Source organism: Alexandromys fortis, unplaced genomic scaffold (assembly GCF_014885135.2).
Source record: "Alexandromys fortis isolate MF-2015 unplaced genomic scaffold, M_Fortis_MF-2015_v1.1 scaffold_4, whole genome shotgun sequence".
NCBI lineage: Eukaryota > Metazoa > Chordata > Mammalia > Rodentia > Cricetidae > Alexandromys > Alexandromys fortis.
Window position 1 is genome coordinate 24,460,345 of NW_026067944.1, and position 14,673 is coordinate 24,475,017.

At 45.6% G+C, this 14,673-nt stretch overlaps 1 protein-coding gene across 2 annotated transcripts in view; it reads right to left on the reverse strand.

The window, feature by feature from the left end:
- The window catches only part of Cfap91 (cilia and flagella associated protein 91), a 51,025-nt gene that overhangs the window by 5,439 nt on the left and 30,913 nt on the right, over nt 1-14,673 (reverse strand). For both annotated transcript variants that reach the window (XM_050148974.1, XM_050148975.1), the window contains exons 11-16: nt 10,742-10,858; nt 9,139-9,210; nt 8,027-8,173; nt 5,018-5,239; nt 2,721-2,869; nt 2,063-2,154 (exon numbers count right to left, since the gene is read on the reverse strand). In XM_050148974.1, the coding sequence (XP_050004931.1) occupies nt 2,063-2,154; nt 2,721-2,869; nt 5,018-5,239; nt 8,027-8,173; nt 9,139-9,210; nt 10,742-10,858 (799 nt within the window). The remainder of the gene's footprint in view (nt 1-2,062; nt 2,155-2,720; nt 2,870-5,017; nt 5,240-8,026; nt 8,174-9,138; nt 9,211-10,741; nt 10,859-14,673) is intronic.

Sequence of the window (14,673 nt, forward strand, 5' to 3'; positions counted from 1 at the left end):
GAGACTTTGCCACAAATAAATAAATAAATTAAGAAGTACATGAGAAATAAAAGTCCCGAGTGTTCATTCTCTGTCTATGGGTAGAAGGAAATGAAGATAAAATATAAATGAATCGATATTATGTGACGAGGTTGAGGACTCACCCATCCCACCCACTGGCAGTTCCCTCTGAGTTCCCCAAATTCAATGTCCCCTCCAAATCTTTCCCCTTCGGCACAGAAAGAGATTTGGGAGAGGTTTTTTTTTTTTAATCATTTCATCTTTAAAATGTTTCTATGTATGTGGTACAGGCTTGTGCTCATGAATGCAGCGTCCCTCAGAGGCTAGGAGTGCCAGATCCTCCGGAGCTGGAGTTACACGGGGCTGTAAGCCACCCAACATGGGTGCTGGAAACCAAAACTGGGACTTCTGCTTCTGCCGCCCGGAGGGAATTGCAAACTGGTAAATAATAAGCCCATTTTTTTTCTCCCATCTCTTTCAATTCCCTTAGGAAAGCTGGCTCTGAAGAAGGCTTAGTATGTACCATTAATTCTCAGGGATCTTGAAAACATAGCAGGCCTTTACACTACAATATGTATTACTTGGTCTGCGTATTTGACTCTGTCGCTATGGACACCGCAATGCATCCCACGAAAACATAAAACCCACACATTCTTCTGTCCAGCACTGACTTGTGCTGCTGGGAATCTAAGGGTGGTGGCCAGGATGTGTGTAAATATACTGATTGCACTAGGACGACAGAAGAGACACTGTAAGCCGACTAAAGCGCGCAGTGCTAGAGGGGTCCTGTTCTCAGGTTACGCTACCACGTGTAGGCAAAAAGCAACATTCTTTGACCTAATGCACCAGAGTCCACTAGCCCTTTGTCCTTAATCAAGCACAAAGTGTTGTGCTTTTCTGTCTCAGTCTCTCCGGGGCTCTCTACCAGCTAAAGGCCCGTGGGCCACTGTTTCACGGTTTTGTCCTAAAGACGTCCCCTCTCTGGGATCAGACCTGGCCCCAACAGTTTAAGGGTTCTAAAAGAATCTTTTGCTTCTTCTTTAAAATTTTTATTGTTATTACAATTTTAATTATGTATATGTGGGCGGGAGGATGTCCATATGAATGCAAGTCCCCATAGAGGTCAGAGGTCAGAGGTGTCAGATCCCCCTGCAGCTGGGGTTACAGGAAGTTGTAAGCCACCTGAAGAATGCTGGGAATCAAACCCAGGTCCTCAGGAAGAGCAGTATGTGCCACTAAAGCCATCTCTCCAGCCCCAGGGTCCTTTTCTCTTTAAGACACATTCTTTCCTTTCCTATTGACTAAAATCACCATTATTTTAAAACTTGCCATTTTTGACAAAGGACAAATTGAAACTGTTATACTTACATGTCACCCCAGCAGAAATTCTATTAGCAACAGGGTGTCTTTAGATTCTTCAGGCACCCCTGCCTCAGTACCCACTGTTTCTGCCCTGGTCTGCAAAAGGTCGCAAGTGTGTGGGTCAAGGCATAAAATTCCCTGGGAAATTCAGAACTTCCTGTTAAAGGAATTGGCGTTCTGCCAATCTGACGGGAGCGGATTCTGCCCCCTGCTGGAGGTGTTTAGTTTCTGCAGTCAAGCTTCAGGAAGAAAGCAATAAACTCTGAAGCAAGAACCCACTGCTTTTTCAGAAATCCCCACACCTCTGTGAAGCACAATTAATAAAAACTCAATGACAGAAAAAAAGGGGTTCAATATGAAGGTCATAAAAGCCAACCAGCCAGCCACTGGCTCTTGCCTCAACCTCAGTCCGAAATGGTGATTCGGCCTCTAGGAAACCTCAGAATGAGACTGAGAGCTGTCTCCTCCCATTTAATAATCCTCTCTAGTTCTGGGATTAAGGGCGTGCACCAATACTGCCTGGTTTCTATGGCAAGCTAGTGTGGCTACTGAGATTAAAAGTGTGTGTCAATGCTGCCTGGTCTGTACGGCTGGCCGGGGGGGGGGGGGCTGTTTTACTTTTCTGATCCTCAGGCAAGCTTTATTTATTAAAATAAAAATGAAATGCCACTCCACCTTTGTCTAGAATTACACCCCTTACCTTTCTCTTTGACGAAGTCTTTCTGTACCTCTGGGATGAGAAAACTATAAACCAACTCGGCAACAATCTCCTCTGACTGAAGAGACGTTCGACTAGAAAACAACGTCAAAAAAATTGAGCGGATAAATAAAAAAATGAACTCCCGCTTTCTCTGCTTGGGCTGCTGATAGTCACTGAGACCCACGTGACCTACACAAGCCATTCCTCAATGCCACTGTCACCTTTCCCTTGATTGGATGACCTGAAAGAGCACATCCCTGGCAAGCTTGTTTGACTTCATAAAAACATTAGAATTTGACCCCATCCTGCCTGCTATGAGGAAGGCACATGTTAAAAATTCAGCAAATACTTGGAAGTCTAAAACATACTGGGATTCAGTCCAAATAATCAAATATTTGTCAAATGCATATATCTACTCTGCTTTTATGTTCTGGGTATTGTAATGTATAGGATGGAAATGGACCAGAAGGATAGAGGAAGACAAAGGATTCAGTCCACAGTGCTCCTACCAAGAGGGGTATGGGCATGTTGAGTCCCAGTGAGGTCTGCTAGCAAAGCAACAGACATCAGAGCATGGCGGGGCCTGAGGGTCTGAAAGATTACAGTTGAATAACAGTAATGTCATCATCCATTGCCCAGTCTTTTCTGTGATGCCTACCGGCTTTCCATTTCATAAGCGATGTCGTTGATTTCCTCGGCGATCCTCTCGATTTCGGCCCTGGCTTGTTCCTCCGCAGTTCTCTCTTCGGTGTTCAGGATGATGTCCTCCAGGTAGGAGGTCACAGTGCTTTGGTGGACTTTAATCAACTGCCGAGATTAAAATATATACACCGCTTAAGAACTTCTATTGTTGCCAGTACAGAAACCACACAGACATTGCTTAATGACCTCACAGTTCATGTATTTCTTTCATTAGCCACTGCTCTGTTTCTCATCCATCTGCCTATGTTTTCTGGGCAGCCCAAGCCACTTACCCATCTCATAACTTGGATCCTGGGTCTTACTTGGATGATGGTTAAAAGCTCTACAAAATAAAGATGATCAAAAGCCTGGTTTGGATCCCGGTTGTTCTTATCAGTTGTGTGACTTGGCCAGGCCACCTAACTGTAGCAGAGGTTAAGGAATATTTCCTAATACCCTTGCTGTCTTTTATCTTAAATAACAGAATCTTTGGATTTCAGCTAGGCAAACAGGTACGGAAGGCCTACATTTCCTAGTTCCAGTTTCTGGAGGACCACATGACCAAGGCCAGGCCAAGTCAATACGAGCTGAGGTGATATGCCCAAGAAAGACTTAGCTTCCCCCTCTTCTTTCTCTCTCTTTTTATGTTTTATTTTATGGACACGAAACCTTTGCGGACAGTAGTCACCTTAAGTTGCCACAAGGGCCATATTTTAGAGGCTCTAGAGCAGAAAGAGAAAGGGTTCCAAGTCATAACGGCCCTTAATCACTTTTTGAAGATTTATTGAAATTATGAGATAGAATACAGAGGGTTTTTTTTGTTATGCAGAGCACATAATATAACGAATTAGGATAAAATCAGTACCCATATAGTCGCTGCTAGTGCCTAAGAAGACCACGGGGTCCTTCCTGACCACAGCCTGTGTCCACTTTCATGAGGGTCCTAGTGAGTGCTTATTTAGCTTTAGAATTTTACTCACTAACTATGTAATCTCAGGCGAAACCACTTAGCTTTGTTTGTTTCACACACATGCATGAGTGTGTGTACACATACACACACACACAGAAAGTATCACCAGCATCAACACTACTTTGTGTGTGTGTCTTTGTCTCAACAAACTGTGAGTCTCATGGAGGCAAGAACATTTTTATGTCTGAATATTTCTTTGAATCTGAGATAATACCCAGGACTCTGCTTGGGCTGCTGATAGGCACCGAGACCTGTGTGGCCTGTTTCTTAGAGGGCCCAAAGGTGTAACCTAAGTATGTGATACTTATTCTTTTTATATATATATATTCCAGACAGGGTTTCTCTGTAGCTTTGGAACCTGTCCTGAAACTCACTCTGTAGACCAGGCTGGCCTCAAACTCACAGAGATCCACCTGCCTCTGCCTCCCAAGTGCTGGGATTAAAGGTGTGCGCCACCACCGCCCAGCGTGATACTTACTCTTTATGTACCTTGAACCCCAATATCAACCTTATGCCCCACACCTTTCTGATGTTAGCATCTTAATGGCAGTGCAATACATTATAACCCAAGACATATTTGTCGAATGTCTAGTGTGTCCAGGGCCCACGCTGATGGTGCAGAGAGCACAACGTGAGTACACGGCACACTTGCCCTTGTGAAGTTGAGCATTTATTCAGGAAGCAAGCTATAAAGACACAGGACGCTAGATAGCTGGGTTATAACACAGAGATGAGGGAGGGGAGAGAAATACCGGTCACAGATGTGCTCACACAAAGCGGTCCTTAAGTCAAACCAAGAAAGTTATTAACTCTTTTGTGTCCTTCCCAGATGAGACTGAAATCTCTGCCTTTCCACTCAACTGTCCAAGCTAAGTTTCCGATGAACTCCTGATTCTGCCCCTGACCCGCCATCCTCTCCACCTACCGACCTTCCAAAGGAGCAGTCACAGTCACGTAAGCCATGGACTACTCGCCACTCTTGACCATATCCTTTAAAGAGGACCCCATCGTTGCCTCCCTTCTCCCTCCACAGAATTTCAAATTCTATAATTATGTGCATGTTCCGTGTTATTTAAATTGAAGGAGGGAAGGGCTGTGCCTGCGTCTTCCATCCAGAGTACCCACAATGCCTTTGTACTCTTTAGTGCAGAGTGGAAACAAGATGAACACAAACCCAGATCCCATTTAAATCATGAAGTGTCTGTATGATTTCGTGAGACATCCCAGGAGATGTCTTTGGTTAAACCTGGCTCCCCGTAAGTCCTGGATCTAGGAAGTTTACGACGCCCCGCTGCCCCACTTGCCTCCTTAAATATCTGGTCCTCTTGCTGCAGGCGCCTTTGCTCCACCTGCCGTCGACCACTCTCTTCGGCCTCCCGCATGCGCCGTTGGCGCTCAGCCAGCATCGCAAAGGCGTGGATCCTCCTCTCCTCCTGCAGCCTCACCAGCTCCTTGGACAGGAAGTCAAGCATGTCGGCCAGCACTCTCCCTTCCAGGTCACCCAGATGGTTTTCGATGACTGACAACTTAGAAACGAGAAAGACTTTAAGGACGAGCTCCATTCAGAACGGTGGTTCTCAAGTGTTGGGCAACCCAGAATAACCAAGCAAGGCAACTTCTTGTTACAACAGCCTTCACCAGGAATATTATGCCCTGGTGACCCCCATCCCTGGGCACTTGTTGGAAAATGTAACACAAACTTAGACCTGAGAAAGCAGATCTGAGAAAGTCCTCAGGGTTCACAGTTCTCAAGTCATGAAGAGGACTTACTGAAACATTGTTTTTGTTTTTCGAGACAGGGTTTCTCTGGTTTTGGAGCCTGTCCTGGAAATAGCTCTTGTAGACCAGGCTGGTCTCGAACTCACAGAGATCCGCTTGCCTCTGCCTCCCAAGTGCTGGGAGTAAAGGAGTGCACCACCACCCAGCTTGACTTACTGAAACATTGTCTCAGCAAGACACACAATGTAATTTTTTTTGTTCAATTTTATGCAGAATGTCAGACATGAAGGAAAACAAGACATTAACATTGCATTCAATTTAATGAAGTAGAACTTCCTAGAAATTCACTCATGAGAACTTTTAATTTTTAAATATCTGCTCTTCGTCTACCAACTTGAAGAGCTTTAAAAACAATGAATAACGTGAAACTGAAAAACCACGGTACTTTCTAAACCTAATAACTTTAAAACTAGGGGTTGGAGAGATGGCTCAGTGGTTAAGAGCACTGGCTGCACTTCCAGAAGTTGTGAGTTCTGTTATGAGGTCTGGTGCCCTCTTCTGGCATGTGGGCATACATGGAGGCAGAATGTTGTATACATAATAAATAAATAAATCTTTAAAAAAATAACTTCAAAACTATTAACAATTATCTTTGAACCAGCACAGAATAAAGCTTAGATGTCCGTATATTGTTGGGGTAAAATAATGGGCCCGTGGGGAGCTTGGCCAGGAGGAAGTCACTGGTATGTGGATATCCGTGTCCAGGCTTTCACACAGAAATGTGTTTAAGATGCCTTACCTGCTTGGCTTCCCTCTCCTAAATGTAAGGGACAGTCCTCCATCTCCCCACCACATGCCACTTTAGCACTGAGGGCTCTACTCTGCACCCCTCTGGTTTGCGTCTAAAGGGAAGGGATAGTCTCGGGTCTTGGGGACAATGAGGTCACTGGCTGAGGCCATCTGTCAAGGGCAGTTGTTAGGCCAGCTCCCTCATCCCCATCCTCACCCACACATACTTTCAAGTCCTGAAGCACGACATTTTTTGTTTTGTTTTAAACAGGGGTGCCGACAGGTAAAGCTAGGGCACGTCACTGCTCATGTATCAACAGTGGATGCTCAGCCCAGAGAGGGTGGCTTCTCTGCCTGTCATCATGGACCAAAACGCTTTAACTTCCAGGGTAGGGGTGGGTGCTATCGTAAGAGTCACAGCTGCCTTTTCATGTCCAACCCCATTCCTTTGCAGGGAACATAGCCAGGGATGATCGGGTCAGGAAACACAATTTGAAAGCAAACGCGCTTGGGAGGCATTCTGCTACAGAATTTCACTAATTCCTCATGAAGTGAAGCTGTGTTTCCTGGACAGTTTCCCACAGAAGTGGAAAGAGGTAGCGAGACCAGCATTGCTAAACCTGTGGAGCACACCCTCCCTCAGGTCCCTGCACCTTGATAGGACCAGAGATACACAGTCTTTGGAGGAGCGACACTATTTCTCAACAGACATTTGCATCTAGCTTGGCTATTCATAGTTGGCTTAGCTCCATGCACCTCAAAGGGCTAAGGAGGGCATTTTCCCCGTCGCACCCCAGGACCTCCTGCGTTCACGGCTTACCATCCTGTCCAAACATCTCCAAGACTCCAGGACCACCCGAGTCAGAACTCCAGGTCCACAGTAGCCTCAACTTTCATGGGTCCTGCTTTTAGGTGGCACAGCTTGGGACGCTCTTATTGCCTCACCTGCGCCTACTCCCCCAAGCCCACTGGACACCAATGGCATTGCTGCCGTATAAAACAGTAAAGCCGCAGTCATTCCCAAGGTGAGCTTCTTATTTGTGCTCAATTCCCATGTAGCACGGGAGTCGTGTGTGCTTATTAAAAGTGGGTCAAACAGTGCTGCTGTAAGCCCTACTACTTTAACACTAGCCAGCAAATCGATTCATTTTGAGGCTTGGTTTGCAGACATCTGGGAATAGGAGGAAATAACTGTGGTATAGTCGGTGACACTTGAGAGCGATCACAGAGAGATGAATGCTGGATGGGGGGGGGGGTTGCCATTGTTAGTTACGTCAGACGGCAGAGCAGGAGAAGCCTGACAGAAGTCGCCAAACGTGCCGAGACAGTGGCGTATTTAATGGGTACCTCCACCAGCAGGAGCAATTCATGTGTGGCTCCAAAGGTCTACAACTAAGGGTCAATGTTTTAAAAGAAACCTCATACTGTGCTTTTTCATGTTACTTTTGTGTTGCTGCTGTTACTCCTTTAGACATTCCACTATATCCAGGCTTCGGGGAGTTGGGCAGCATTAGTCAATGCTTCAGATAAATCAAAAGGGGAAATCTTAAAGTTGGAAAAAGTGTATTTGTTTGGTTTGATTTTGAGGTTTCTTTTTATTTTTTTAAGTAAAGACAAGAGCACCCGTTAGATTCAGCGAGGGCACACCCCATGTAATGTGGGCTGCTGCAGAATGCTGTGTGACTGGGCTGTAGAGCAATTGCTAGAATCTTTTCATCTATTGTTATTACAGCGCTGTTCACCGGACAGTAGCCACCCCTAGAGAGGAAGGCGCAGCAAGCCACAAAGGGCGCAAAGGACAGAACCTTGTTCTCATGCAGGTTCCGCTGCCGCTGCAGGGCCAGGGTCACTTGCTTCTCCGCTTTCTTCACTAGCTTGTCGTCCTCTTGAAGGGCGTGGCTGGTGCGCAACTCCATGATCAACTCCAGCCGCTTCTCTTTGCCCTCAAACATCTGCACCAAAGCAAATCCAGAAAGAGTTACCTGTTACCAGAGCAGCACCGTGAGCTGGGAGGCATGTGCCAGCTGCAGGTTCTGCTGCTCACTTACTACGCCCTCTTTAAAAAGACAAAGCAAACAAACAAAACAAAACCCTACGACAGCACTATTTGAGGCCAGTTTGCTTTTCCGATGAACTAGCCCCTGGGTTCATAGCACACAATCGCTACCGGAAGGGAACTGCAAGCTTCTCCGCGGATTAAGGAGAGGAAGCACAGGGCTGAGCACAGGCGCTCACCAGCTGCCCTGGACTCGCAGTCTCTCAAGAAATGACAGCCTCACGAGGGAGAGTCGTGGAACAGGGATTTGTGTGTTTTAAAGTGAGGTGTGTCTATTGCAGCCTCAGAGATCATCTGGCCAAAGCTTAAAGTCAGGACCAGCACTGGGCCTGCTGCCTGTTAAGGGACCATCCCTCAGACTCAAACTACTTCTTTCTAAAATGAGATTTCTGGTAGGAAGAAAGAAAAAAAAAAGAATACACACGGGTATATAGCTCAAAACTATAACGACTTTGTGTTTCTAACACAAACATTGCTCACTCTATGCAAACTTAATTGTTTTAAGGCATAATAGAAAATTAGGGAGTCCCTCTTGGTTTATAATGTTCTAACCGTCAAAATTAAGATGCACATATCTGGGGAGTTAGCAATTCCACAAAAGAAAAAGAAGTTCACATAGCCCAAGTTATAACTGTGGCACAGGACGGGCAGGTGATTCCACTCATCTTGACCTTGTGTGGCCCCGACGGACAAGGACGGCCCGGACAAGGACGACACTGGGAGGGAAGGGGAGCTAATCCCAAAACACAGCGGAATAAGAGGGCAAGGTGCATGTAGGAATTGGCTTTGGCAGAAGCACAGATCGGTTTCCAGCGTTCACGATCGCGGGACAAACGCTGGCCAGTGGTCTGACCTACGCACCATGTTCTGTACGACTCTGCCCCGGAGTAACTTCTGCAGATAGATCACAGCCATTTCTTTTTCTCCTTCTTCCTAAAGAGACAAAGGGAGGACTGGGTGAGGACGGCAGCAACTAGAGCATCGTACGTTTTTGGGGGGACCTCTTTCAAGAGTGAGACTGTGGGAGATGTCAAAAGAATTGAAAGAGAACTGAGGTGTGGGTCCACTGTTGCCATTGAATACATGGTGTCTTAAATATTATATACTGTATCATTAAAATGTGTCACTTTTATTATGAGCAATACGTCATGACGAGAGCCTAAAAGAGAAACGACGGGACCGCCAAGTTAGCCCTGCACCTGGAGCCACTCCCAGAAAAACTCGTTCTGAATCCACAAATACAGCTAACAATGTCCTTCAACATTGGGGTTTTCATGTTTGCTTCTGAGTAATGAAGGAAGTGGCTAGAGCAGGGCGCTCTTCACACGAGGTAGCTCTACTGGCAAATCAGAACATAGTGGTGAGAGTCGTCAGCTAGAAACACCGACTTATGTAAACAGTTCTGGCGCTGGGAGTCAGGGAGGGACCGCTTTCTGCAGGGATGTAACTCCTGAGAAGCTAGCCACGCTCCACTACAGGGCCCTGGGCCCATGCACACGCCAAACTTGGTGGGTTTACAAAAGAGACCTTGCAATTAGGAGAAAATCATGGTGGAGGAGAAGGGAGGAGTTAGAGCAGACTGAATGGAAGCCCTGATCAAAACACGTTTCATGCATCTATAAAATGGTGTGTCCAGTGCAGCGACAATAAACCTGGAAATCTGATGAGGCCTCTCGATGAAAAGGCAAGCAACAGGCAATGGAGGAAGGTTATGGGTAACCAGAGGGTAGCACAGGGTATGGGGAGGGAGCCTTTCTTGGCCCAACTGTGTGAAGCGGTCCAGTCAGGGACCCCACCAAAGAAAGCTATAGTCTGGAGACGCCTCACCCACTTACCGGGGTCCTCCATACATCTGAATAGTGCTGTTGCTTTGCCCCTCTCCCCCAGTGCTGAGATGACAGGGATCTGTCGCTGCGCCAGGCCATCTTTCTCTCTGTCTCCTCCCACACCCTCCTCTCTCTCTCCCCTTCTCCTTCTTTTTGTAACATACATGGTGATTACCTTCTAATAGCTATTTTTTATTCTTGTGTTTTCATTCTTTAAAAGACTACATAGTTTATATTTCACATGGATTATATTTGTTTTTGTTGGATGTTTGCTACACACAAGTTAAGAGGGAACTGGGGGTGGGTGGTGGGTGAAGAGGTAGTTCAGGGGTTAAGGGCACTAGCTGCTCTCACATCTTCAGCATACCCGTGGTAGCTCACAACCATCTGTCACCCATTTCCCGGGAAATCCAAAGCCCTCTTTTTGTCTCCATGGTCAATCCATGCACGCGGTGCAGGCAAAATGCCCCTACACATTAAAAACAAAAATCTCAAAGGAAATGTAAAACAGAGGGCACTGACTTTAAATCAGAGCTTGAGACGCTAACACTGCTACCCTAATTCCAACCCGGACTACCCTAGGCACGAACTGACTGCAATCCTGATCTTAGTGCTTCAAGTAGAAGCTTCAGACTTACACTGGAATGCATCTCCAGCGTGGGGGTTGGAAGCCGAGCCTGGGGGGTGGGGTTCTTTTGCAGGAATCGCAGAGGCTTCTTTCCGTCTAGCACTTTATTCTTCTTATCCAACAGCGCCTGAAATACATACCAGCTAAGGTCATCTCTTAGTTTCCACCCTCCCCCAGTGCCAGGTCTAGGCTGTAAATCTGGGTATCAAGCCCGATCCCTATGCCTATATTCAAGGTTAGCTGAGGAAGAGCCCGCTGGGTGCGTGTATTCTCCACCATGTGCTATGACATTCCTAAGAATACATTAACCACTGAAAATATGTGGCATCTATTTTTTAAAATATACATTAATTAATTTTATGTTATGTATATGTGTGCATGTCTGAGTGTATAATTTTCACTCTGTGTGTGTGTGTGTGTGTGTGTTGTAGGAGGCTGCTTGTTTGTTCCTGGCTGCTCAGCCCCAAAATAACCATACAGAAACTGTATTAATTACAACATTGCTTGGCCTATCACCTTATGTATATTTCTAGATCACTCTTATCTCTTAAATTAACCCATTTCTACTATTTTATATTTTACCGCAAGGATTGTGGCCTACTGGCAAGGTTCCAACTGCCAGCTTGTGTCTTTCCCCTCTGGTTTCTCTTGACTCCAGAGAAACCGTCTTCTTCCTCCCAGCATTCAGTTTAGTTTTCCCCACCTAACTCTACTCTGCCCTATCACAGGCCAAGCAAGATTCTTTATTCATTAACCAATAAAAGCAACACATATATAGAAGGACTTCTCACATCATGTGTGTGTGTGTGTGTGTGTGTGTGTGTGTGTGTGTGTGTGTGTGTGCAGAAGTTTTCAGAGGTCAGAAGCAGGAGTCAGATCATTTGGAACCGGAGTTACACACCACATAGATGCTGGGAACAGAACCCTGGTCCTCGGTAAACCAAACCCTGGTTCTTTGCAAGAGCAGTAAATGTTCTCTTAGTTGCTGAACTGTCTCTTCGATTCCTACCTAGTTTTGTGTCCGTTTCCATCGGAGATAAGTGGGAATTTAAAAAAAAAATTTAAATGTTCTGTCCTGTGTGCACATCACTTATTATTATTATTAGGTTTTATTTATTTTTTTTTTGAGACAGGATTTATGTGCGTAACAGTCCTGGCTGTCCTGGAACTTGCTTTGTAGACCAGGCTGGCCTCGAACTCACTGAGATGCACCTGCCTCCCCTCCCGAGTGCTGGAATTAAAGGTGTGTGCCACCACCACTGCCCAAACAGAACTTATTGTTTTTAAATAAATATCAAAAAGGAGGTTCTCCTGTGTAGTGAGTGGTTAAACGTTGGTTTTGCTGTTGCAGAGGAGCTGGAGGACATTAAACAGCATCGGTCTATAAGTGGAGAGGGCCCATCCCTTAGGTCTGGAAGGGTGTGAATACTAAGTAAAACAAGCTCACTTCCTGGGGGCTGAGGGTGTGTTCTGTCTCTTTTTATGCTTCCCCCTGTGTGTGTCACCAGAAACCCTGTCACAATTATACATAAGACAATTCCATTAATCTCAGGGAAATACTTTAAATAGAGAAGTACCAAGTTCTTGTGTTGTGACTTAAAGCCTATAACTTAGCTAATTTTTGTCATAAAGTCATTTTTACAGCATATTTTCATAAAAAACACAGGCAAGTGATGTTTGAAAAAAACTACAGCACTGAAAGTTGAAACTGGTAAAAATGTATAACTTATAAGTAAAATTTACATCTCCTAACTGTATAGGTAATAGAACCTCTGGACTTGTCCCAAGCAAAAATGGCAGTAGTTGCCGTCATTTCTGGGCAACCACTGCTGAAATGGCAGTAAAGACGCAGCAGTGGGCGGATATGGGCATGCTGAGAGCTGGGGAGCTCCGAGAGCTGGGGAGCCCCGAGAGCAGAGCAGCCCCGAGAGCAGAGCCCTGGCCAAACCACATGGATCACAAACCCACACCAGCCACTCCAAAGTCAGTCATTCAGGACTAAAGGTTGGCAAGGGTGTGGGGGAACGGACATTTGTATGTACTGCTGAAACTTATTTATATGAGAAAACTTGGCACGATTCATCAACATGAGAAAGTCACACTGTTGTGGAGTAAACTTTGTGTACATTGTAAAGACGTGTGTTTGAATAAGGTGCCTTCTGATTGGTTTAAGAAAGAGCTAAATGACCAATAGGCAGGAGGTATAGGTGTGAGGTGTGAGTTCAATTGCCAGCACCAAGAAGAAAGAAGTTTTAAAAGATGCCCATAGGGGGTTGGGGGAGTGGCTCAGTCAGAAGAGGACCCGAGTCTCACTTCTAAGGATCTATCTAAGGCAAACCTAGCAAAGAGCAGCTGTAATCCTAACCCTGGGGAGACAGAGAAAGGGGGATCCCTGGGTTTTGCTGACTGGCCAGGTACATCAGCAATCGACATGTTCAGAGAAGGACACTATCTCAAAACTAATAAGATGGTAAGCAATGGAGGAAGACTAAAACATCTACCTCTGGCCCACACAAGTGCGTACACACATGCACGTGCTCACACACACACACACACACACACACACACACGCGCGCGCGTGCGCACATACATACCGCACTTTAAAGTCCAAAGAGACAAGACATGGTGGCTCATTCCTGTAATCTCAGCACTTGGAAGGCTGAAGCAGGAGGGATCATGAGGCTCAAGCTAGCTGAGCCACACATTGAAACTTTTTTCTTTTCTTTTTTTTTTTTTTTTTCAAGACAGGGTTTCTTGCCAGGATTACTCTAAAGACCCTGGTAATGATCTTGGAAACTTAAGGAACAGCAAACAGGAGAAATGCCTCAGATAAAGACCTCGAAAGACCCCAGAGGGTATGGGAGCCCCAACCTTCCTGGAGGAAAGACAATGAGGATGACCAGCAGATTTCCAGCCAGGATTCCTGATCAATAAGAAGGGGAAATAGAGAAAAAGTCCAAAGGCGGAGTTCTGTACAAGGCCGTGAGGCTCTGGCTGGAAACAGGGCTGAGGTGTTAGACCAGAGTTCAGTTCGCGGCACCCACATTAGGTGGCTCACATCCACCTGTCACTCCAGATGCACAGTGTCTAGCACCCTCTTCTGGCCACCTTGGGAGCATGAACACACGCACACACACACACACACAAACACACACCTCTCTCCCTCTCAAAACAATAAGATAAATATTTTATTAATAGTGAAAAGGCCAAAAATAAAAAATAAGGAAGCTTCTGTGCTTTGAAGGACGCGGACACTGTCTGGAGTGAAGAGATAACTTAGAGACCAGGAAAACAGTTTTAAAGTGAAAAAGGTCTAGTCTCTGGAATATTTTTTTAAATTCAGTAATAAAAAGACAACTAGTTTTTAAAATAGACAAAATATTCAAATAGACATGTATTAGAAAAACATACAAATTACTGATAGGTACTTTAAAAGATCCTTAATGTCATCGATTATCAGGGAATTGCAAACCAAAACCCCATGGAGCCACCATCTCCCTCATACGGACATGGCTCAGAGCAAACAGATGATAAGAGACAGAAAGGAATCCACGCACAGGGCCACTGAGATAAAAATAGTGCAGTCGAATTGTTAACAATCAGGAAGTTCTTCAAAAAGGAAAACAGTTGCCATATGACCTATGACCTCCTCCTAGAGATACATCCAAAAGAACCAAAAGCAGCATGTCTATCCGAACTAGAACACAGAAGCCCACGGCACCAATCGCAGGAAGAACGGAAAGGCTGATGAGCTGAGAGTGGAGAGAGAGAATGTGGTGTGTCCATTAATGGGATATTGTGTAGTCACAGAAAGGAATGAGGAGCGGGAACTGTGCTAGAATACAAGTGGGAGAATGGGAGAGTCGGGGGGCCCCATTTGCTGTAGGGCTCTGCTTATACAGCATGCTCAGAGCAAGCACATCCACAAAGAGGAGGAAGAAC